The sequence below is a fragment of the Neoarius graeffei genome, chromosome 17 (genome assembly GCF_027579695.1).
Source record: "Neoarius graeffei isolate fNeoGra1 chromosome 17, fNeoGra1.pri, whole genome shotgun sequence".
Lineage (NCBI taxonomy): Eukaryota > Metazoa > Chordata > Actinopteri > Siluriformes > Ariidae > Neoarius > Neoarius graeffei.
Window position 1 is genome coordinate 51,328,837 of NC_083585.1, and position 25,911 is coordinate 51,354,747.

General features: G+C 42.4%; 1 protein-coding gene across 1 annotated transcript in view; it reads left to right on the forward strand.

Moving 5' to 3' along the window:
- Window positions 1–25,911, forward strand: part of dchs1a (dachsous cadherin-related 1a) — a 204,711-nt gene that overhangs the window by 173,339 nt on the left and 5,461 nt on the right. Inside the window, exons 7-13 of the mRNA XM_060897709.1 lie at window positions 378–474; window positions 2,588–2,745; window positions 7,053–7,902; window positions 15,902–16,141; window positions 20,574–20,699; window positions 20,944–21,153; window positions 23,379–24,245. Coding sequence (XP_060753692.1) covers window positions 378–474; window positions 2,588–2,745; window positions 7,053–7,902; window positions 15,902–16,141; window positions 20,574–20,699; window positions 20,944–21,153; window positions 23,379–24,245 — 2,548 coding nt within the window. The remainder of the gene's footprint in view (window positions 1–377; window positions 475–2,587; window positions 2,746–7,052; window positions 7,903–15,901; window positions 16,142–20,573; window positions 20,700–20,943; window positions 21,154–23,378; window positions 24,246–25,911) is intronic.

Sequence of the window (25,911 nt, forward strand, 5' to 3'; positions counted from 1 at the left end):
AACAGAACAAAAATAAACAAAACTGTTGGCCATACTGTGTCTGAAATGTTAGTTACATGATATTAATTTCTTTGTTTATAGAACTGTTGTTCAATCGTGCATTTATACTAAATATCAGCACGACTGTGATTAGCTACGACACTCAGTCTACGGTTTCATTCCTATGCCAAATCACAGCCATGCCAATATTCAGTATGAACGCACTCTTGCTTATGCAGTATTGCGTAAATGAGTACCATCTATGAATTTATGAGTAAATTTATGAGTATAAAATGTATTATTCAATATAGGTTTCTTATAATGGTTTATGTAAAACAAGTCATAATATCAGGTGATGCCACTGTTAATGACTGAAGTTACTATATTACTGTGTGTAGGTGTTGGAAGGACAGCCATCAGGGGTTTTACTGGGCACCGTCACTGCCAAAGACCCAGATGAGGGAGAAAATGGGACCGTTTTCTACTCACTGTCAGGTAAAAGCCATTTAATGTGGACAGTGGGATCTTGCTTCCAATATACTGTGCCATATAAAATATTTGGGTTGTGGGATTTTGAAAATTGGTTTGAAAATTGGTTTCCCACTGTTCACATCCAGTCAAAATTAAGCCTATTGGAAGCAGCCGCATGGAAACTTAGTTATTCCAAAGAGAGATCCCATTACCAGTTTTCACTATATGGCCAAAAGTTTGTGGACCCCTGACAAAACTCATCACACTGATATGTGTTTATTGAACATCCTATTCCATATTTGCTGTGATAATGACCTCCACTCTTCTGGGAAGACTTTACACAAGATTTTGGAGCGTGGTTGTAGGGATTTGCCCATTCAATTCAGGCACAGAAGCATTACTGAGGTCAGGCACTGATGTTAGGTGGGTGAGGAAACCTGAGGTTCAATCAGCATTCTGATTCATCCCAAAGATGTTCAATTGGGTTGAGGTTAGATGTCTGTGCAGGACACTTGAGTTCTTCCGCTTCAACCTTAGTAAACCATGTCTTCATGGAGCTTGCTTTGCGCACAGCGGCATTGTCATCAGTGGCGGCTGGCTCATAGGGGGCGCTCGGGCGCCGCCCTCCCAGATGTGGAGGGGAAAAAAATATAAAATATATCGATATATATTTTTACAAATTTTATCAATGTCAGTTTTACTTAATAGTGTGTGCCTACATGCGATCTGAATTATTTAAACAACATTTCCACCAACTGACTCTCATTCAATGGTGAATTTCCACCGACAGACGCGTATCATTTCTCTTCTTGGACGCTCGGCAAAGCGCCCCAGAAGTGCAGCGGAATAGCCAATCGTGTATGGTTGCTCGGGAAAAAATCATAAATATTTGGCCAATCAGCATCGCCGAATTTAATGGTTTTGGGGCGCTGGAAATTTCGCCCCTGCTACAGAAAATGCATCTCTGTCTCTCTCTCTCTCTCTCTCTCTCTCTCTCTCTCTGATGTTCAAAACTAGACTTTTGGTTCATATTGGACAATAATGACACATCTTTCTTGTCATAGTTTGTATTCACAACAAGAGTGTCAACACTGTGTTTCGCTCCCCCTCTCACTGTCTCGTTTCACAGAAATACACCTAGCTCAGAACACACACACACACACACACACACACACACACACACACACACACACACACACACACACACCACCTCACTCAGTCCCACACTCACCTTAGAAACCTTCCTCCCTCTCTCTCACTCACTCATTCACACTCTCTCTCTCTCACACACACACACACACACACACACACACACACACACACACACACACACACACACACACACACAGTTGATTTGTATAGATTCAGCTGAAATCACACCCTTGCTGTAAACTTCTCTCAAGAACTTGAGTATTGTATTGTATTTGAAACCGTTCCTTTCCAAAGCATAAATGGAGCCTAATATAGCTGTAAATTGTTAATTTACTTTATCTGTGAAACTGCTGATTTTGAGAAGGAAATTAAATTATTATTGTGGAATTGTCATTTTCTGACTGTTCATTTGAATGCTTATACCGGACTAGGCAGGGAACTCTACTGGCACACACCAGCCCCACCAAGAATTTTTTTCACCAGCCGCCACTGATTGTCATGCTGGAACAGGTTAGGGACTGTTCGTTCTAGTGAATGGAAATTGTAAAAACGCAGCATATAAATGCATTCTAGAAAATTCTCTGTGTCCAACTTTGTGGCAACAGTTTGGGAAAGAACCACATATCGGTGTGATGGTCAGGCGTTCACATACTTTTGGCCATATACTTTATTTAATCTCGATTCTCTTTTAACCATTTCTATCTGAAGTGACCTCTTATTCTGAATATGTATCATGGCTACTGAATGGTGGATTTGAAATCCCATATGGAGTCCAGATTGAGTCTGGCATAAGAAGCAGCATGGACGTTATTCCAAAGAGATATAACTATTGTTAGTCCATGTGTGTCTGTGCTTCCACTTACAATAAGGAAGGAAATTGGAAATAAGTAAACAACAATAATTAAAGTGACAAAATCTTCATTGCAGTGAACCAAGAAATCAGACTCTGGAATAATCTGTCTGTACTGCATATTATGCTGAGCAGGTCTCAGGGCTGAACGCTTCTCTTTGCACCCCATCACCGGAGAGCTGCACTCGTCCTCGCCGCTTAGCCATGCTGAGAGGCCTGAATATACCTTCAGCGTCATGGCTACAGACCGTGGCTCACCACCTCGCAGCTCCACAGCTACTCTGAGAATACAGGTAAGCTCCAGTGCAGTGTGTTTTACCCAGAATCCTCAGGGAAACCAAGCTACAGCACTAAGATTTGGCTTGAACTTCTTTCATCGACATGTAACTGTGTCCTACATTACCCACAATGCCACTCCACTACTCGAAGATGAGTTCAATATCATGCTAGCTGAATGGAATATCTCTGATATACCACGAAAAAAAACAACCAGCCAGTATTATTATTATTATTATTATTATGCTGCATACATGTTCCTTTTGGGTGTTCAACGTGTCTTTCTCTTTCAAAATTCTCTCAAAATCTTTCATCTCATCTCATTATCTCTAGCCGCTTTATCCTGTCCTACAGGGTCGCAGGCAAGCTGGAGCCTATCCCAGCTGACTACGGGCGAAAGGCGGGGTACACCCTGGACAAGTCGCCAGGTCATCACAGGGCTGACACATAGACACAGACAACCATTCACACTCACATTCACACCTACGGTCAATTTAGAGCCACCAGTTAACCTAAACTGCATGTCTTTGGACTGTGGGAGAAACCGGAGCACCCAGAGGAAACCCACGCGGACACGGGGAGAACATGCAAACTCCACACAGAAAGGCCCTCGCCGGCCACGGGGCTCGAACCCGGACCTTCTTGCTGTGAGGCGACAGCGCTAACCACTACACCACCGTGCCGCCCTCTCTCAAAATCTTCTGTATTTAATGAAGCAAACCTGGCAGCCATGTTTGTTGACAAATTGTCACAGTCGCTCGCTAGTGTGGAAGTTTTACGTCCCTGACGTGTGACGTTGTGTTGTCTTGACAACCATGCAATATCGTAAACCATATTCAATGCTCATTCTCCATTGGATAGAGTGACGTAGTACATGTAGGATAAGCGATATGCTAACAATATTGCATGCTATCAAACCAAATGAATGAAACCTGCTAGAAGGGAATAGAACACGTGTTTTTATTCCATTGAAAAAGTGTCCTGTATATTATAATAATAATAATAATAATAATAATAATAAATGATATTTAATATTAATAACAAGTGCATTAATATAAACCTGTGATATGTGGCTGCACTGCTGTCAAAGCTGCCTGTTGTCGAATATTGTTCACTTGTTTGAATTAAACAGTGCTGAGGTGTAATAAGTAATAATCAGCTTGTATTATCTGCCTGCCACTTTCCTGGAATCTACTGCCAAGAAAAAGACTAATTTTATGTCCTGAGAAAGATGTGTTTACAGGGATGTGATTTTTCCGCGAATTCGCGGAGTTCCGCTTTTTTCACCTCAAAACTTGAAAAAAAAATGTTTCCGATTTTTCCCTCAAATCCACATTCGTATCCTATTCGTTCCGACTTTGTTTGAAAGATGGCAGCCTCGGATTTGCATCTTTACGCCTCGATCACGGAGGCTGCCATCTTTCAACTCTTTGTTTGAAGCGAGCGCATTCATTGGTTGTTACAGAGCGATGGGCCAATCATGTACCTCGTTTCATCTCATTGACGTAATTACGTCATTTACGCGATTACGTGGGGCGGCACGGTGGTGTAGTGGTTAGCGCTGTCGCCTCACAGCAAGAAGGTCCGGGTTCGAGCCCCGGGGCCGGCGAGGGCCTTTCTGTGTGGAGTTTGCATGTTCTCCCCGTGTCTGCGTGGGTTTCCTCCGGGTGCTCCGGTTTCCCCCACAGTCCAAAGACATGCAGGTTAGGTTAACTGGTGACTCTAAATTGACCGTAGGTGTGAATGTGAGTATGAATGGTTGTCTGTGTCTGTGTGTCAGCCCTGTGATGACCTGGTGACTTGTCCAGGGTGTACCCCGCCTTTCGCCCGTAGTCAGCTGGGATAGGCTCCAGCTTGCCTGCGACCCTGTAGAAGGATAAAGCGGCTAGAGATAATGAGATGAGATGAGATGAGACGCAATTACGTCATTGAGATGAAACGAGGTACGTGATTGGCCCATCGCTCTGTAACAACCAATGAACGCGCTTGTTAGATAGCTTTACGTAAGCTCGCTTCAAACAGAGTTGAAAGATGGCAGCCTCCGTGATCGAGCGTAAAGATGCAAATAGAGTTAAAGAAATCGACAGAATAGTGAAAAACAAGTCCCGCTGGGAATGGTTGGAGAAAGAGGTTGCTACAGACGTTGGACATGAGACTGTGAGACATTTGTTCAGCGATTTCGTTCTTTGGGGAGAGGGCAGAGGTCTCTGGCTGTCAAGTTTGGGGATACTGGGACCTCCCCTGCCCGAGCTACGAGTGTCCAAAGTCGGGCTGGAGCCCGGGATAGAAACGAAACCTAAGCGGAGCGCCGCGGCTCGCCTCGGGGCGAATTACGTCCCAAGGCGCGGGGCTAGCGGGCCCTGCTCGCGCTGGTTCTTTGGGGTGTGTGTGTGAGTGAGAGAGAGTGTGTGAGAGAGAGAGTGTGTGAGAGTGAGAGAGAGAGAGAGTGTGTGAGTGAGAGTGTGTGTGTGTGTGTGTGTATGCGAGTGAGAGAGAGAGAGCGCGCGAGCGAGTGAGAGAGAGCGCGAGCGAGAGAGAGTGCGTGCGTGCGCAAGCGAGAGAGTGTGTGTGCGCGCGAGTGAGAGAGAGAGTGAGCGAGAGTGTGTGTGTGTGTGTGTGTGTGTGTGTGTCAGAGTTGCATGTTGACCATTAAATTGGCTTGAATTTGTTAATCATGACAAGTTTTTTCTTGTGTGTTTGCTTGCCATTTTAGTACAATTTTTAAGTCAGAAAACCCCAAAACCCAGGAGCTTCGGGGGGCTTCCCCCCTTGTCCCCCCACCAGGGTGCTGCCCTGGACCAGCTGGGGGCCTGCGGCCCCCAGACCCCCGGCTAAAATTTTCAGATAATTTCACCAGCCCCAAATCACATCCCTGTGTTTACCAGTAGCTGACTCTCGAGGGTCCCTTTTTTATGCCAGCAGTTGTTCGCAACTGTTTGAATGATATCATGTGAAACTTTTGAGAATTCGAGAGAATATTTCTCACATGTGTTGCTGTAACTGTGCTTGGGCTCATCTCCCTTGATTCAGAAGTTTTCAGTAGCTCTGTGAGCAATGAAAAAGTTCCTTGACTAAATATCCCTGAGACTGTTAATGAAGATAATGATTTACGAACGAGCTAAACTGAAACAGACTCGGCGGACAGCAGCAGTAGTAAATGTCTGCTTGGAAATGTTGGGAAAATCCGACGGACGGTGTGCAATTTTGAAGCTTTTCATTTTCCCCATATGTGTTCCAAAACAAAGACCGAGGCTGATAATTGATACGCGACCAGATTAAAGCAAGCTCCTTCGCCTGAGCCCATTAAGTCTGGTCTCTTGGATGTCATCGGTTTAAAAATTCCGAAAGGAAATGATCTCATGTTCATGTTCTCGATGGCGAATTCATGACTTAATGTGGAATTAATTACTTCAGTGTCATATTAAGTTTAAGGAGAGCTTTTGGCTTCATGCGAGTCATTTTTCTGCCAGTGTAGTGAAGGTGTATGTGGGGAATTAAGCACGGTCACAGTCAATAGTTCATTCCTGAGCACCTGTGTTGCTGGCTAAAGCTCACCGTCTTTCCCAAACACCTTCTCCCATCTTTTCTGTCCTAATAGAATGCCATAAGTAAAACATTTTTTGAGCGATCCCATGTTGATTTATTCACTGTGGTGAGTCTCAGACCCTAACTCAAACAGACAACACATCCTCTCTCCGTCTGTCTGCTTGTTTGTCTACTCATGCTTGTGTCTGCCCATCTGTCTGACCGTCTGGTCTCGTGCACGTCATTCCTTGAACATGTGTGGCTCTTTATATAGTATATCTGCCTTGTTTTCTGTTTTATTCTCATAACTATAAAAACATGTCAGACGAATGTGGACTGGAAAGCGTGCAGTTTTCCCATTAGACTGCATACTTTGAAGTTTCTCTGATTGGATATTAGTTTTGTATAAAAATCGCCAATTTGTAAAAGAACATGGCTTATAGTGAATTTAAATGTTCTAACAATTTCCTATTTTGATTATGCTTTCTTTACTCCATAGTTATTTTTCCTGGCAGTTGCCGAGCCATCTGATTAACTATGATTAACACCAGAAGGCTTGTTGTTTGAGCCTGTAAAATGGCCAAGAAATTTATTATTATTATTATTATTATTAATGGTGAAACAAGAAGAAAAAAATGTCATCCACGAGATTTTATTTGCAGTTCTTGAAATGGCACAAACAACTGATTTTCACTTGTTTCCTTTCAAATCAAATGGAACAAATCATCCAGTTCTAAAGATAATTAGAGAATATTTTGTTATATTTGTTTTGCTTTGTTTTGTTTTTTTCCTCTGGCAGGTTCTTAGCTCGAATAAGGGGAGCTCCACCTCCAACCTGGTTTCCATCTCGTTTAACCCAGTGGAAGGAGCGAAGCCAGGCTCAGTCATAGGATCTGTGCGAACTCCAGACGCTCAATCACTCCCTGAATTGGGTCAGGTCACTTACACGGTAGTGGGCGGTACAGATCGTGATGGAACCTTTGTAGTAGACCGCCAAACTGGGGACGTATACCTGGCCTGTGAGCTGGACTTTGAGCGTGCACCTCGCTACACACTTCAGATTGAAGTGGATGACTTTTCCACGACACTTCCCAGGAGCCATTTTGTCACTTTGGAGATTGACGTGCAGGACAGCAATGATCATTCACCCCAGTTTCCTGAAGATCCCGTCACCATTGTAGTGCCTGAGAACATGGAGCCTGGATCTTCTATCTACACTTTCCAGGCTGCTGACAAGGATGGGAGTGGCCCAAACAGTGAACTGAGCTATTCTGTTGTTCAGCAGTGGCCCAGCAGTTCAGACCTTCTGCTACTGGACCCCAGTACAGGTGTTCTGACTCTGGGTCAGAATCTGGATCATGAGAACATCTCTTCTCTTCTTCTGGTAGTCCAAGCCACTGATTCAGCCCTTGATGTGAGTCAGCGACATCATGGGAAGGTCACAGCCCGGATCTTTATTACAGATGTCAATGACAATGCCCCTGTGTTTACCTCGCCAACTGTGGTCAGCGTCATGGAGGACCAGCCGGTGGGATTTGTCCTGCTGTACATCATGGCTCAGGACCCGGATCAGGGTGAGAATGGTCGCGTGTCCTACCGCATACAGGATGGTAATACTGAGGGCAAGTTCACCATCAACCCCAATACTGGTAAGACATGCTAACCCTGGCATCTAACCCTATTTTACACAATACAGGCTTGTTAAATTACTATTTACTGTAAATGTAGTATTAAATGGTAGCATTGTTGCCTTCACTCCAGAGTTCCCAATTGCTGTCTGTCTGGAGTTAACATGTTCGATCTGTGTCAGTTTCCTTTGGGTTCTCCAGTTTCCCCCAACCTCTGAAATACAATAGGTGGATTGGCGATGTTAAATTGCCCCAGTGTGGAATGAATGTGTGAATGTGTGTATCAGGGCTTTACATTAGCACCCGCCCACCCGCCAAATGCGGGTAAAATTTGGTTTTGGTGGGTAATGACTTTAGTCCCACTAGCAACTTTGGCGGGTGGTTTATTCTGTGGTATGACAATATATTTTAATTGTAGTTTTCTCTGAAGGCATCTGATATAATAAACGCATTGCAATGTAATATTACGCGCCTACAACTCCCATGAGCACCTGCATAAACATTCTGACAACATGTTAGAATTGTTTAGAATGTTCGTTAACGTCTCATCTCATCTCATTATCTCTAGCCGCTTTATCCTTCTACAGAGTCGCAGGCAAGCTGGAGCCTATCCCAGCTGACTACGGGCGAAAGGCGGGGTACACCCTGGACAAGTCGCCAGGTCATCACAGGGCTGACACATAGACACAGACAACCATTCACACTCACATTCACACCTACGGTCAATTTAGAGTCACCAGTTAACCTAACCTGCATGTCTTTGGACTGTGGGGGAAACCGGAGCACCCGGAGGAAACCCACGCGGACACGGGGAGAACATGCAAACTCCACACAGAAAGGCCCTCGCCGGCCCCGGGGCTCAAACCCAGGACCTTCTTGCTGTGAGGCGACAGCGCTAACCACTACACCACCGTGCCGCCCCCGTTCGTTAACGTCTCAGATAAAATCAGTGATACGGTAACCTGCAGTTAATGAACGAAGCAACAAAGTTGCTGACGACTGACAAGCGCACTATGTGGCGGCGTATAGCTGGAGTTTCAAACCCTGCTGCTCAGGAAAAAAGGGGCAGAGATGAGCAGGGCCGGAGCAGCATTTTAAAATCACCGAGGTCCGTGATCCGCAAAGCGCATGCAGAAAAATTTTCTACATATTTAAATGAGAGGGAGAATTACACATCACATAAGAGATCTATTTATTCCTGAAATTACTTTTAATGGTGTTTGAACTGAATATCATCAGTTTTGAAAAAAAAAAATGTATGTGGCAAGAGTAGGAATAATTTAAGCTTGTTTAATGGTTTGATCTGGCTCAAGCAATGAGAACAAAAGATACCCCAACCATGTACCCTATGGAACTAAGATACATTAACAATCTGGCATCCGTTACACCTACACACAAAAAAAAATTCTGGGAAAAAAATCAGTATACACCACCATGTTTTAGGCAAAGTTATCCAAGGCAAACATAAGTTGAAACTTTCCCCTCTATTGCTTTGGCTTATCGAATGATTTATTTTTAAAATCACAAACAAGGCAGGCTGCACTGCTTCGAAAATGTAAATTTAACAGCTTGATGAAAATGCGCTGATGGTTACCATGAAAAACCCGTGTCTACTGCACTGCGTTCCTCCCCCGAGTCGCGCGCTCATTCACGTTTGTGTTCTTGGTCTCAGAACCGCGCGCACGAAACAGACACAGAAGACAGAATCAACGTTTAACATAATTAACAATGCACTATTTACGGAGACGTTTTAATGTTATTCTTTATTTTTTATCCAGTTGAATATTCATTCATTCATTCATTCATTCATTATCTCTAGCCGCTTTATCCTTCTACAGGGTCGCAGGCAAGCTGGAGCCTATCCCAGCTGACTACGGGCGAAAGGTGGGGTACACCCTGGACAAGTCGCCAGGTCATCACAGGGCTGACACATAGACACAGACAACCATTCACACTCACACCTACGGTCAATTTAGAGTCACCAGTTAACCTAACCTGCATGTCTTTGGACTGTGGGGGAAACCGGAGCACCCGGAGGAAACCCACGCAGACATGGGGAGAACATGCAAACTCCACACAGAAAGGCCCTCGCCGGCCCCGGGGCTCGAACCCAGGACCTTCTTGCTGTGAGGCGACAGCGCTAACCACTACACCACCGTGCCGCCCCAGTTGAATATTTAGCGTACAAATGTATTTTCAGCTCTTAAAAATGACCGAGGTCCGGACCGCGGGGGCCTCATAGCTGGCTACGGCCATGGAGATGAACAAGACGCTAATAGGAAGATAAGACAGTTCAATGACAAATGGAAGTTCGGGCGAGATTGGCTAGTTCATAGCAAAACCGAAAATACCATATACTGCGAAGACTGTAGAAAGTCTGGCAAAGACAGGCACCAGCAATTTTAAACTCAAAACTATAAAGGACCACGAAAAGTCAAATGCACACGTCGGTACTATAACATCAAAACAGGCGAAGATGGCTGGTTCACTACAGGACAGCATTGCTTTCAAGTCTCTGGCTGTCATGAAGTCGGCTGAGCTGGAGAGGATGGAGCTGCTGTTTAGAAACATTCACGCGATTGGAAAGAAGTTGACCCGCCCCAGCTATCAACTTACAGCATGCTGGAAGCCTCAGGTCACGAAGACCATTTTTCATGGACCATTCAGACTCATCTGATGATGAATGTAATGAGGACATTTAATGTCTCTCTCTACACATGTTCACACACACACACACACACACACACACACACACACACACACACACACACTATTAATAGATAATACATAATATGCATAATAATACTTGATAATACACATAATACTTGCATATCAAAACATCAAATGTTTTTCAATGATAAATGTTTTGAATTGGACTTTTAATATTAGAATCAGTTCAGTTGTACTGAATGTTATTTTTCATATTATACGATATTTCATATTGTAAGGGGCTTGAATTTGAGTTCAATAAACAGAACACTCGGTTTATATTTTTGTCTGAATTGGTTGCATGTCTTCATATAGGGAGCTACCTTAACAGCACTGAATACATGAGTGCTACTGTAGAGATGCATTATACGCTGCCATTCATAATTAAATCTAGATCTTCCGAACTTTAACGTATCATGGTGAATAAAAAACTGCGAATTCCTGGCAACAAAATTGTGGCTAGTGAAAAGGCTGAATGGCTAGTGACTCAGGAAAACCACTAGCCACAGTGGCTGGTGAGCAAAAAAGTTAATGTAAAGCCCTGGTGTGTGTGTGTGTGTGTGTGTGTGTGTGTGTGTGTGTGTGTGTGTGTGTGTGTGTGTGTGTGTGTGCATGTGTGTGTGCATTGGAATCCCCTCCGGGTTGTACTCCTGCCTTATACCCAGTGTTCCAGGGAGATACCCAGGATGAGCCACTACCCTAGCCAAGATAAAACTGTTACTAATGAATGAATGAATGAATGAATGAATGAATCATTGATTTTTGTGCAGTGTAAATAAAACTTTTCTTCACTGCTGTAATGCAACATGCTTTGAAAGTGATATGATTAGTGTTGGTGACGTTCAGCCATACCGGCTAGTGGCCTAGTGGTAGCGTGTCCGCCTCTCAATCAGGAGATCATGAGTTCTATTCACGGTCGGGTCATACCAAAGACCATCATAAAAATGGTACCTACAGTACTACCATCTGGCAAGGCATGCTGCAATACAAATGTGAGTAGGGAGTCAAACTCTCGTGGTTACCAGAGGACTAGCCCCCCTCTGTAACCCTAGCTATGTAATAGGCGAGAGGCTGAGGGCTGTGAAACGGAGATCGGCGCCGCCCCCGATGCACCACTTGGTGTGGAAAAGGGGAGAAGGAAGGAAGGAAGGACGTTCAGCCATAATGTTCAGCTTTTCAGTAGGGGTCCTTGCTGAGCAGGTGTTGACCCAAATGTTCACTCAGACTCCTCACTGGGTGTGTCAAAGTGACTGTGTGTACACCTGTATATCTGCGCATGTTCACTACAGTCTTGTTAGCTCATCTGGCCGACAGGTGATGAGTTTATGCCATTACTGTATGTATTGTCCGTCATCCGTCCAGTTATCCGTCATCCACATTTCACGAAAATCGTTTCTTCTCTCTCAATTCTTTATCAATTTTTATTCTTTTTGGCAGGAAGGTAGGTCTGCCTCGGGCTGCATAACAGCTTCTACCCAAATTTGCATAATTGCAATTAATAATGAAGATATGGAGTAATTAAGCCCTAACGAGCAGTTTCCACACAGATTGCTTCATCTCCCTCAATTCTTCACCAATTTTGATTCTTTCTGGCATGAAGGTAGGGATACCTAGGGTGCATATAACTTCTACCCAGATTTCCTCAATTACAATTATTAATGAAGTTATGGACTAATTAAGTCTTAATGAGCAGTTCAACAAAAATCGCTTCTTCCCAGTCAATTCCTTGCCGATTCTTTCTGGCAAATAGGTTGGTATTCCTAGGGTGGATATAGCTTCTATATATAGCTTGTATATAGTGTATATAGCTTGCAACAATTATTGCGCAAGGTGGCCCACTTTAGATCGTTCCTTCTGGACTAGACGAGGCTGGAGTGAGCTACGCTGTCATTGACGGTCTCGTAGTCAAGTCACTTTCTCTTAAGTCCAAGTCAATCTGAAGTCATCTTGCTTTACAGCTAGCTCAAGCCCCAAGTATTCAATCTTCTACTTCTTCTTTTGGCTGCTCCCGTTAGGGGTCACCACAGCGGATCTGTTCCGCATATTTGATTTGGCATAGGTTTTACACCAGATGCCCTTCCTGATGCAACCCTCCCCAGTCTAGCCAGGCTTGGGACCGGTGCTAAATACGCACTGGCTTGTGCAAACCCAGTGGCTGTGTATTTTAACTAACCTGCATGTCTTTGAACTGTGCGGGAAACCCACGAAGACACGGGGATAACATGCAGACTCCTCACAGAAAGGCCCCCCCTTGGCCGTGAGATTCGAACCCGGAACGTTCTTGCTGTAAGGCAACAGTGCTACACCACCGTGCCACCCAAGTTCCAAGTATTCAATATAGTTGTTTTTTTGTTGTTTTTTTTGTTTTTTTTTAACAAAAAAAACTGTAAAAGTCGTGGTTGCTTAAATATTCACCCCAGTTTCTGTGAAACCTCTACATTATCTGGTGCAACAAGATCTCAATAAAAGTTATTCCACAAAATCGAGTCGTACATGAGCTGATAGCTGACGAGGTGCGTAGCACAGAGTCGGCTATAAGCCATGTACGATGAGATTGAGTGGAATAACCGTTTTATTCTATCCACATTCACTGGATTTTGAGAAACAGAGCATTTTTATTTTTTGCAAATTCGATAAATAAAAACTTTATGCAAAACATCCGACAAAATCATTTCCACCTAGAATGGAAACAAACCGGCGAAATGACAGGAGCAATTTGTAATAATAATTCTTGGAAAATAAAGAAAGATACATTCTTACCATCAAATATTTTTATTCCATATTTTCTTGCTTTTTTTGTATTTTGGGAGGGTTTCTTCTTCTTCTTTAGGGTTTTTTTTTTGGCGGTTGGCAAACCAACTTAAAGGTGCATTACCGGCACCGACTGGGCTGGAGTGGAACAGGAGATGGGGGGGGGCTATATTCTTTTGGCTATTTCTGTTTCTTTTAAATACTTATGATAATTTTTTGGGTTTTGTTTTCGAGTGGAGTTTTTATTTCGTCCTCAGTTGGTTCAGGGGCGGCGTAGTGGTTAGTGCTGTCGCCTCACAGCAAGAAGGTCCGGGTTCGAGCCCCATGGCCGGCAAGGGCCTTTCTGTGCGGAGTTTGCATGTTCTCCCCGTGTCCGCGTGGGTTTCCTCCGGGTGCTCCGGTTTCCCCCACAGTCCAAAGACATGCAGGTTAGGTTAACTGGTGACTCTAAATTGACCGTAGGCGTGAATGTGAGTGTGAATGGTTGTCTGTGTCTATGTGTCAGCCCTGTGATGACCTGGCGACTTGTCCAGGGTGTACCCCGCCTTTCGCCCGTAGTCAGCTGGGATAGGCTCCAGCTCGCCTGCGACCCTGTAGAACAAGGCAAGGCAAGTTTATTTATATAGCACATTTCATACACAGTGGCAGTTCAATGTGCTTTACAGAAGTAAAAGCAAAACAGTAAACAATAGAAAATAAAATTACATAAAATAAATGGGGAAGAAAATTAATAAGAATTAAACAATAGTAGAAATAAAATCATAAAATAGATAAAAGTTCAATTTAAAAAAAAACAGCAGAATAAAATAGAATAAAAGTTAAGTAAAATTTAAAACATGGAGAGACTGTAAAAGTAAAGAGTTTAAAACATGTAAAGATGGCAATATTAATAATTTAGCAGAAAACATCTGAAAACAGCTTGGTCTTTAGTCTAGATTTGAAGCTGCCAACAGCAGGAGCATTTCTGATGTCCTCTGGCAGTTGGTTCCATAGCTGTACTGCATAGTAGCTAAAAGCTGCTTCAGGATACAGGATAAGAACAGGATAAAGCGGCTAGAGAGAATGAGATGAGATGAATTGGTTCAGCAACACGCTCCACCATTTTGTTTTTCTCTACTCACGGTATATGAGCTGATAGCCTAATAGTAGAGTAACCAGTCAGAGCGCATGATTGCTCATATCCAGTGAATGTGAATAGAATAAATATAAATATACCTCAATCCGTTTCAGTTCCAAGTTGTAACTCTATAAAAAGTGAAAAGTTTGAGTATCCAAGCCACTGGATTTTACACATCACAACATGTGAAATTCAGTAAAAATGTTAATGTCCATGTTAAAATCCTACAACCTAAAGTGCATTTCTACATCAACATGGAAAAAGTCCAAGTCCAGGACTCGAGTATTATATCACTGGTACAATGTCATGATGTAGACCAGAGAGCAGTCGACATCATGCCCCACACTGCTGGTAGCTATTTACTGCGTGTTTATTTCCAGACAAACCGACAGACAGAGAGGCATGTTTCTCTCCTGCGGCGGGCTTTGTTGTGAGCTCCACCAGGCACTGAACGAACAAGTCAAAAGACTGCACAAATATGGAAACAGTTCAAACATGTGCAGGGGTCTGTATGCCATGTGGGTTCAGACCCTGCTTGCACCACAATCCCTTTCTTTTTCAAACATTTTTTCCAAATTATAGCATCCTCACTCTCCCTTCTCACGAACTGTATTGCCTGTACCTCAATGTAATGCATTTGGATTCATTTGAAGATGGGCATTTTTCCTCCAAAAGGGAAGCTTTCCCAGCATTAAACCCAGCCTGACCATGAAGGCGGACTCTACTCTGAGAGGGATCATGACGGAGTCAGAGAGGCTGTATCTATTTGAACTGGTAATTCTAACCAGATTAATGGCTCAGGGGAATCTTAGCTGACTGCTAGCGAGAGACTCACTAGAAATAAAAACCAGAATCAAAACAGCCTCCAGTGACCCTGATTACCGCTGCTCAGATAAACGGGTGTGGTGGGTTGTGCAAAAGCGTGAAATAGAGATCAGATCAATAGCTGTTCGTGCTATGCTGGGAACCCAGGCAAGGGTAGCCCTGATTTCAGCAGGGCACGGCAGGCAATGCTGTTGCGTGTCTTGAGCTCGTGTTTGCTCTCTCCCTCCCAGCACTGTGGAAAAAACTCATAAACTGCAGGCTGTTACAGAGGCAAAATAATTCACATTCAGGTAGGGAAAGCTCAATGTGGGGAGATGTTTTTTTTTCCTTCCTTATTGTCTAGCCATCCTTGAGTTCTCATCTTATTTGTGCACCACAGAGAGGCGTTGGCTCACCATCTGTACTTTTAACTTTATGAATGTGGCAAGGAGTATCGCATGCAAGCAGCTAACTACGTGCAGAAACATGCAAATAGGGATCAGCATTATGCTCTGTGTTAAAGTGGCAGAAAACAATGTTATTGACTGATGATTGCAAAAGAAATCTCATTATGGTAGTTACATAAGCTGTTAAGTTGTTGTGCATTGAGAAACTCAGCATGGTTCCGCTCTCCCGCAGGGTCTCTCTCTATCCTGAAGCCCATTAACCGTGAGGAGCAAGCCCAGTTTAATCTGACTGTAGTAGCCGAGGATCACGGTGTCCCTCGGCTGTCCAGTACTCAGCAGCTGACGGTGCAGGTGATTGACGTGAATGACGAAATTCCTGTTTTTGAAGACAGTGTGTATGAAGCCTCCATCACTGAAAACCAACCAGCAGGAGCCACTGTGTTGGTTGTCTCAGCTTCAGATTTGGACCAAGGTAAGACGTAAGCCTTTAATATCCTGGTTTCTTTTAATTTAATTTGCCTTTTTTAATTAATAATTTATTAAATTACATTTCCTCATAAATCATATTATTCTATCCAAATTCACTGGATATGAGCAACCATAAACTCTGATTGGCTACTCTACTACTAAGCTATCAGCTCATATACAGTGAGTAGGGAAAAACAAAATGGCAGTGCGTGTTGTTGAACCAACTGAGGACAAAATAAAAACTCTACTCAAAGACAAAACCCTCAAAATTGTGAAGCATTTAAAAGAAATAGAAATAGCTAAAAGAATATAGTTTTGTTTGTTTGTTTGTTTGTTTTCCAATATCTCCTGTTCCACACTCCAGCCTAGTCGGTGGCCGTAATGCATATTTAAGTTGGTTTAGCAACTGCAAAGAAAGACCCTAAAGAAGAAGAAAACCCCAAAAAATACAAAAAAAGCTACAAAATATGGAATAAAAGTACAACCCCGATTCCAGAAAAGTTGGGACAAAGTACAAATTGTAAATAAAAACGGAGTGCAGTAATTTACAAATCTCAAAAACTGCTATTGTATTCACAATAGAACATAGACAACATATCAAATGTCGACAGTGAGACATTTTGAAATTTCATGCCAAATATTGGCTCATTTGAAATTTCATGACAGCAACACATCTCAAAAAAGTTGGGACAGGGACAATAAGAGGCTGGAAAAGTTAAAGGTACAAAAAAGGAACAGCTGGAGGACCAAATTGCAACTCATTAGGTCAATTGGCAATAGGTCATTAACATGACTGGGTATAAAAAGAGCATCTTGGAGTGGCAGCGGCTCTCAGAAGTAAAGATGGGAAGAGGATCACCAATCCCCCTAATTCTGCGCCGACAAATAGTGGAGCAATATCAGAAAGGAGTTCGACAGTGTAAAATTGCAAAGAGTTTGAACATATCATCATCTACAGTGCATAATATCATCAAAAGATTAAGAGAATCTGGAAGAATCTCTGTGCGTAAGGGTCAAGGCCGGAAAACCATACTGGGTGCCCGTGATCTTCGGGCCCTTAGACGGCACTGCATCACATACAGGCATGCTTCTGTATTGGAAATCACAAAATGGGCTCAGGAATATTTCCAGAGAACATTATCTGTGAACACAATTCACCGTGCCATCCGCCGTTGCCAGCTAAAACTCTATAGTTCAAAGAAGAAGCCGTGTCTAAACATGATCCAGAAGTGCAGACGTCTTCTCTGGGCCAAGGCTCATTTAAAATGGACTGTGGCAAAGTGGAAAACTGTTCTGTGGTCAGACGAATCAAAATTTGAAGTTCTTTATGGAAATCAGGGACACTGTGTCATTCGGACTAAAGAGGAGAAGGACGACCCAAGTTGTTATCAGCGCTCAGTTCAGAAGCCTGCATCTCTGATGGTATGGGGTTGCATTAGTGCGTGTGGCATGGGCAGCTTACACATCTGGAAAGACACCATCAATGCTGAAAGGTATATCCAGGTTCTAGAGCAACATATGCTCCCATCCAGACGACGTCTCTTTCAGGGAAGACCTTGCATTTTCCAACATGACAATGCCAAACCACATACTGCATCAATTACAGCATCATGGCTGCGTAGAAGAAGGGTCCGGGTACTGAACTGGCCAGCCTGCAGTCCAGATCTTTCACCCATAGAAAAAATTTGGCGCATCATAAAACGGAAGATACGACAAAAAAGACCTAAGACAGTTGAGCAACTAGAATCCTACATTAGACAAGAATGGGTTAACATTCCTATCCCTAAACTTGAGCAACTTGTCTCCTCAGTCCCCAGACGTTTACAGACTGTTGTAAGGAGAAAAGGGGATGTCTCACAGTGGGAAACATGGCCTTGTCCCAACTTTTTTGAGATGTGTTGTTGTCATGAAATTTAAAATCACCTAATTTTTCTCTTTAAATGATACATTTTCTCAGTTTAAACATTTGATATGTCATCTATGTTCTATTCTGAATAAAATATGGAATTTTGAAACTTCCACATCATTGCATTCCGTTTTTATTTACAATTTGTACTTTGTCTCAACTTTTTTGGAATCGGGGTTGTATTTGATTGTAAGAACGTATCTTTTTAAAATTATTTTTTAAAGAATTATTATTGTAGCATTTTTCACAAATTGTTACTGTCATTTCTCCGGTTTGTTTACTTCTAAGCGGAAATTATTTTGTTGGACGTTTTGTATAAAATTTTTATTTATCGAATTTGCAAAAAATAAAAATGCTCTGTTTCTCAAAATCCAGTGAATGTGGATAGAATAAAACAGTTATTCCACTCAATCTCATTGTACATGGCTTATAGCCGACTCGGTTCTATGCGCCTCATCGGCTTTCAGCTCATGTACGACTCGATTTTGTGGAATAACTGTTAATTATTCACTACTATGCATTATTTAAAGAAATACTGAATTAAACAAATAATTAATTTAATTATTTCCAGAAATGTTCCATTCCGGCAACACATACCGTACCACTTGATGTAGCTATGTCATTATTATGTCTTATTGTCCTGGATAGTTTCATGGCCTTTTGTAAACATTTTTCTCACCAGTATCTAATAAACGTCCTGTTCCTTGACCCATGTTAACATAAACCACACTATCTGCTCAGCTGCTGTCAATTTAACCTCCTCTGCATCATGTTGGAGGTTTGTCATGCTCTTGTCAAGCATGGAGCAAGCATTTTTGTTTATTTGCATCATTTTCCTCTCATATTTTTGTCGTGCTTGCTTGAGCTACAAGTGAATATCAGCGGCTGGTTTTAATTGGTGGTAATGGATTTGGCAGAGTTAAGGGCTGCATTCTCCAGGCCTTACTCAGGAGCGAATAAAACAGAAGGATTATAAACTCACTCCCCAGGAGCGATTAGGGCACATAACAGGTGATACTCTGCCAGATTGTTTGCCTTTAGCACGCAACCCGGCATCCAGAAAACAAGGAGAAGGCCAGTAAAGCCAACTGCTAATGCAACAATATAAACAACAAATAAAAAATGATCCAGCGCAGCACTTGGATTTATTCGTTTCGTGACAAACAGCAGTTGTGGCATGGTCCCTGAGAGCAATGATTAGAGACACGGATAAAGCCGAAAGAGTCAGGTTTAAGGTTTTTTCATTATTTGAACTTTTTTTTTTTAAACATGAATTTATATGTTTGGCATTTAATTGAAAGTACTGCCTCTTTTTTGGTATCTATCTATCTATCTATCTATCTATCTATCTATCTATCTATCTATCTATCTATCTATCTATCTATCTATCTAATTTTTTTAAACTATATCCTCATACACTGGATATTGCATGCTCTGATTGGCTACCCTCCTACTAGGATATCAGCTCATATACCATGAGTAGAGAAAAACAAAATGGCGGCGCGTGTTGCTCAGTCAACTGAGAACGAAATAAAAACTCTACTTGAAAAGTTTGAAGTTTTTATTGAAATTTTTTGATACGATGTGTTTTCACTGATCAACTGTTGATGCAAATCTTGTCAAATTTGAATATTTTACAACACATGCATGCAATTTGTCACGTGTCTGCTAAGCAGAAATGATTTTGTCAGACATTTTGTATCAAGTTTTTATTTAGCAAATTTGCAAAAAATGAAAATAGAAATGGGCGGCACGGTGGTGTAGTGGTTAGCGCTGTCGCCTCACAGCAAGAAGGTCCGGGTTCGAGTCCCGTGGCCGGTGAGGGCTTTTCTGTGTGGAGTTTGCATGTTCTCCCCGTGTCCGCGTGGGTTTCCTCCGGGTGCTCCGGTTTCCCCCACAGTCCAAAGGCATGCAGGTTAGGTTAACTGGTGACTCTAAATTGACCGTAGGTGTGAATGTGAGTGTGAATGGTTGTCTGTGTCTATGTGTCAGCCCTGTGATGACCTGGCGACTTGTCCAGGGTGTACCCCGCCTTTCGCCCGTAGTCAGCTGGGATAGGCTCCAGCTTGCCTGCGACCCTGTAGAACAGGATAAAGCGGCTAGAGATAATGAGATGAGATGAGAAAATAGAAATGCTCTGTTTCTCAAAATCCAGTGAATGTGGAAAGAATAAAATGAGTAGTCCACTTAATCTCGTCGTACATGACTTATAGCCAACTCTCCGCTACGTGCCTCTCAGCTATCAGCTCATGTGCGACTCGATTTCGTGGAATAATTGTTAAATATATAAGCAGCTTTGGGACCAAAAGGTTGCTGGTTCAATTCCCTGGACCAGCAGGTATGGCTGAAGTGCCCTTGAGCAAGGCGCCTCACCCCCAACTGCTCCCCAAGTCACTCTTGGTATGTTGTATGTTGCTTTGGATAAGAGTATCTGCTCAATGCCTGTAATGTCATGTTTGTATGTGTGTATGTATATATATATATTCTTTCAAAAGTGGTCTATAAATCAAAATTATTATTTTTATTACAGGGAGCAATGGCATAGTGACATACGGAGGAGTGAGAGATGATGTTTTCACCATCCATCCAGTGACAGGTGTTATATCAACCACCAGATCCCTGGACAGGGAAACCAAAGAGAACTACATTGTGACAGGTACTGAGAGAAAATTGCTTGTTTACGGCGTTATAGTGAAGAAAAAAATTGGCTCTTCTTTCACCAATTGCCAAACGGGCATGTAATTGCTTAATTCATGACTGAAAATGTGTTCAGTTATGCCAATTTAATGTCATAACACAGCTGCTGCAGGAAGTGAGCAGGAAATTCTTTCAAACGATGAAGCAAAAAAAAAAAAAAAGGGAAAAAAAAACCTCTTCATGTTAATCTTTGTTTTAAACAGTTTATGCCAAAGACAGCGGTTTTCCGTCTCACTTTGCCAAGGCCACAGTGCGTATCACAGTGCTGGATGAGAATGACAACAGACCCGCATTTGGCAGAGTGTATTACAGTCTTGACGTGCCAGAAAACCAAGAGCCGGTGACTCTGTTCACTCTGAGAGCGATTGACGTGGACTCCGGAGACAGCGGGCTTGTGCAGTATAAAATCACAGGTAAGAGCTGCTGCAATCATGAATTCTGTGTTCATATGTTTACAAGTGTAGTTCTCGTTTATTATGTTCTATGCGTCGTCCAAGTCGGGATCATAAATGTGATTATGTGGTGTGTGGAATCATAAATTCCAAGTTGACAGCAGTTGTCGCTAATTTTATCCAATGGTTTGGGAAGGTTTTCAGTAATCCACTTTGTTAGAAATATTGCTATAAAATGATTCACTAATCTCATACACAATTGCCCTGTATTTCTAATTTGTGGAATACAGTACATTTTATAGGATGTACAACCCCAATTCCAAAAAAGTTGGGACACTGTGTCAAGCATAAATAAAAACAGAATGTGAAGATTTGCAAATCATGGAAATCCTGTATCTCATTGAAAAAATGGTACAAAGACAACATGGCAGATACTGAAACTGAGAAATTTTATTGTTTTTTGAAAAATATATGCTCATTTTGAATTTGATGTCAGCAAGACGTTTCAGAAAAGTTGGGACGGGGCAACAAAAGACTGAAAACATTGTGTAATGCTAAAAAAAAAAAACTAATTAGGTTACTTGGCAACAGGTCAGTAACATGATTGGACATAAAAATATAGCGGAGTGTCTCAGAAGTAAAGATGGGGAGGGGTGCACCGCTCTGTGAAAGACTGCGTAGGCAAACAGTGCAACAGTTTAAGAATAACGTTCCTCAGTGTAAAATTACAAAGAATTTGGGGATCACATCATATATGGTACATAATATAATTGAAAGATTCAGAGAATCTGGAGACGGAATTCTGTATGCAAGAAACAAGGCTGAAAACTGACATTGGATGCCTGTGATCTTCAGGCTCTCAGGTGACACTGCATTAAAAGCAGACACGTGTCTGTAGTGGAAATCACTGTATGGGCTCAGGAACACTTCAGAAAACCATCGTCTGTGAAAACAGTTCATTACTGTATCCACAAATGCAAGTTAAAACCAGATATAAACAATATCCAGAAACTCCACCCCCTTCTCTGGGCCCAAGCTCTTTTACGATGGACTGAGGCGAAGTGGAAAATTGTCCCGAGATCTGACGAATCAAAAGTAGAAATTCTTTTAAAAAATCATGGACACCACGTCCTCCAGGCTAAAGAGGAGAGGGGCCATCCGGCTTGTTACCAGTGCACAGTTCAAAAGCCAGCATCTGTGATGGTATGAGGGTGCATTCATGCACATGACATGGGTAGCTTGTACATCTGGGAAGGCATCATTAATGCTGAATGATATATACACGTTTCAGAGCAATATGCTGCCATCCAGACGAAATCTTTTTCAGGGAAGGCCTTCCTTCTTTCAGCAAGACAATGCCAAACCACTTTCTGTACGTTTTAAAACTGCATGGGTCTGTAGTAAAAGAGTCTGGGTGCTAAACTGGCCTGCCTGCAGTCCAGATCTGTCTCCCATTTCAAACATTTGGCGCATTATGAAGAGCAAAATATGACAAACGCGACCCCGAACTGTTGATCAACTGAAATTGTATATCAGGCAAGAATGGGGCAACATTTCACTTAGAACTACAGCAATTTGTCTCCTCAGTTCCCAAAAGTTTACAGTGGTGTTAAAAGTAGAGGTGATGTAACCCAGTGGTAAACATGCCCCATCCCAACTTTTCTGAAACGTGTTGCTGACATCAAATTCAAAATGAGCATATATTTTTCAAAAAGCAATAAAATTTCTCAGTTTCAACATTTGATTTAAACTATTTTCAATGAAATATAGGGTTTCCATGATTTGCAAATTATCACATTCTGTTTTTATTTACAGTTTACACAGCGTCCCAACTTTTTTGGAATTGGGGTTGTACTTTGGATTTCACTCTAAAATGCAGCTCAAGATATTCTTCCCATATACTGTACCAAGAACACCTCGGGTAAAATTTACCTTGAGCCTGCATCATAATATACTGTACATAGACATAGTCATAATCATAAATGTGTCATTAACATTTTGTCATCACAGTTTATGTCCAGTTGTTTTGTTGGCCATAATATTTGTTTTCATGCATGTCATGATTTGCTGGACATTAGTTTAGTATATGTAAGTAGATAGAGTTCTTGTGTTCTTATCTTAAAGAAAAGGCTTCACAAGCTCATAGTCTGAGCTGAACTGATAAAACTAATATCAAGTTACTATTTAAATAATACTATCCTCATTGAATACCTTATGATTTGCATTGGTTTTATTTATTTCATAAGATGGGGACCCTTCAGGTGACTTTCACCTGGACAAGAAATCTGGTCTACTGTCCACCTCCAGGGCTTTGGACAGAGAGAAGAAAGCCCGCTACACCCTCACTGTGGAGGCTCAAGACCTGGGCACTCCTCCCCTGAGCAGCACCGCCACTCTGGACATCAGCATCCTGGACCTCAATGACAACAGTCCTGTTTTCGCCAGCAGCAGCTACATTGTCGAGATTGCCGAGGATGCCCCAGAAAGCACGTTTGTTCTTGAGGTGACGGCCATCGACAAGGACGAAGGCTCCAATGGCCAAGTGGTCTACTTCCTGAGCCAAGAATCCAGGGGTATGTTCATCGTGGACCAGCATAGTGGTCGCATCGTCACAGCTGCAACACTTGACAGGGAGAAAGTTGGATCCTACAGCTTCCAGGTGTTTGCTATGGATTCTTCTGCTGGCAATCCTCGCAATTCCTCAGCTCAAATAACTGTTCACATCCTCGACGTGAACGACAACGCACCCTTCTTCATCACAGATCCCCTCATCATTAATGTGTCCAGCAGCAGCTTCAGCAATCATCGCGTTCTGGCCACCATGAGAGCTGAGGACAAGGATTTCGGGGCTAATGGTTCCGTTTTCTATCGTTTTGCCAGCCCTGTAAAAGGCTTCACCATAAACTCATTGACAGGGGACATTCAGGCCACTGAGAGACTTCATGGCCTCACGCAAAGCCAGAGGACACTCATAGTCCAGGCCATGGACCAAGGCAGCCCTCCACAGTCCTCAGTGGGAGTGGTCGTAGTCTACATTCGCGAACAGAGTTACAATGGAATCCGCTTCAGCCGCAACTCCAGGGACGTTAGCCTACAAGAAAATGCAGCCAAAGGTATGATACTTACATCTGAGAGTGGAATTCTGGCACATAGCAGAACTGAACTTAAGTACTATGATTTGATAGAACTGTAAATAATATCTAATACATTATTTAATGCAATCAATTATTTAATGCAATATATCAGTGCCACAAACAACCCCTAAACATCTGCCCACTAGGTACACATTTAATTGAACATTTACATGTTGACTTTAATCAAAATTTAAATCAACACCAGCTCTGGGAAGTGCATGACGTGCATGTAAGTACACAATTCCTGCTGTTCTTTTTTAAGCACTGTTTGTTCAGTCACATGCTTTGTGAAGCAAAAAACTATAGAAATCCATTCAGAAAGGTTAGGGACTTCATTTCAAATTATAATCTACAGCAGTGTTACATTTGAGTGCCTTATGGCTGCAAAGTGTTTCTTCAACATAGGAAACCAGAATACATAATTACTCTCTTTTATATATTTAACAGTTATTCCATGAAATTGAGTCGTACATGAGCTGATAGCCGATGAGGCATGTAGTGGCGAGTTGGCTGTAAGCCATGTACGACAAGATTGAGTGGAATAATTGTTTTATTCTATCCACATTCACTGGATTTTGAGAAACAGAGCATTTTTATTTTTATTTCTTGCAAATTCGATAAATAAAAACTTTATACAAAACATCCAACAAAATAATTTCAGCTTGGAATGTAAACAAACCAGCAAAATGACAGTAACAAATTTGTGAAAAATGCTATAATAATTCTTGAAAAATAAAAAAAGATGCATTCTTATCATCACATACTTTTTATTCCATATTTTGTTGCTTTTTTGCATTTTTTTTGTGGGGGGATTGGGGTTTGTTTTTCTTTAGGGTCAAAACACTATAACTGGCAACCACAAAATGGCTATACAGTGTAATCCTATGGGGCAATCATCAGTGTCAAAGTAAACCGCTTGTAGATTTTTTATATAAGGGCGGCACGGTGGTGTAGTGGTTAGCACTGTCGCCTCACAGCAAGAAGGTCCTGGGTTCGAGCCTCGTGGCCGGCAAGGGCCTTTCTGTGTGGAGTTTGCATGCTCTCCCCATGTCTGTGTGGGTTTCCTCTGGGTGCTCCGGTTTCCCCCACAGTCCAAAGACATGCAGGTTAGGTTAACTGGTGACTCTAAATTGACCGTACGTGTGAGTGTGAATGGTTGTCTGTGTCTATGTGTCAGCCCTGCGATGACCTGGCGACTTGTCCAGGGTGTACCCCGCCTTTCACCCATAGTCAGCTGGGATAGGCTCCAGCTTGCCTGCGACCCTGTAGGACAGGATAAGCGGCTACAGATGATGGATGGATGATTATAGATTATATTTAAACTACCTCAATTTGGAATAAAAAAGCTCAAACATGGCAACTCTGTCATAACCTCTCCTGTCCCCTGTTCCTGCTCCAAGCATGGGACAGAATGATGCATATTCGAATGGGCCTCTATTAGCACTTGTTCCAGTGCCCTTTTTTAGACCACTAAGTGTAATAATAAGAGCTCCATGAAGACACGATTTGCCAAGGATGGAGTGGACCTCAACCTCACTGAATACCTTTGGGATGAACGCCGACTGCGCCCCAGGCCTGGTCGCTTGACATCAGTGTCTAACCTCACTACTGCTCTTGTGGCTGAATTGGCAAATTCCCACAGCCA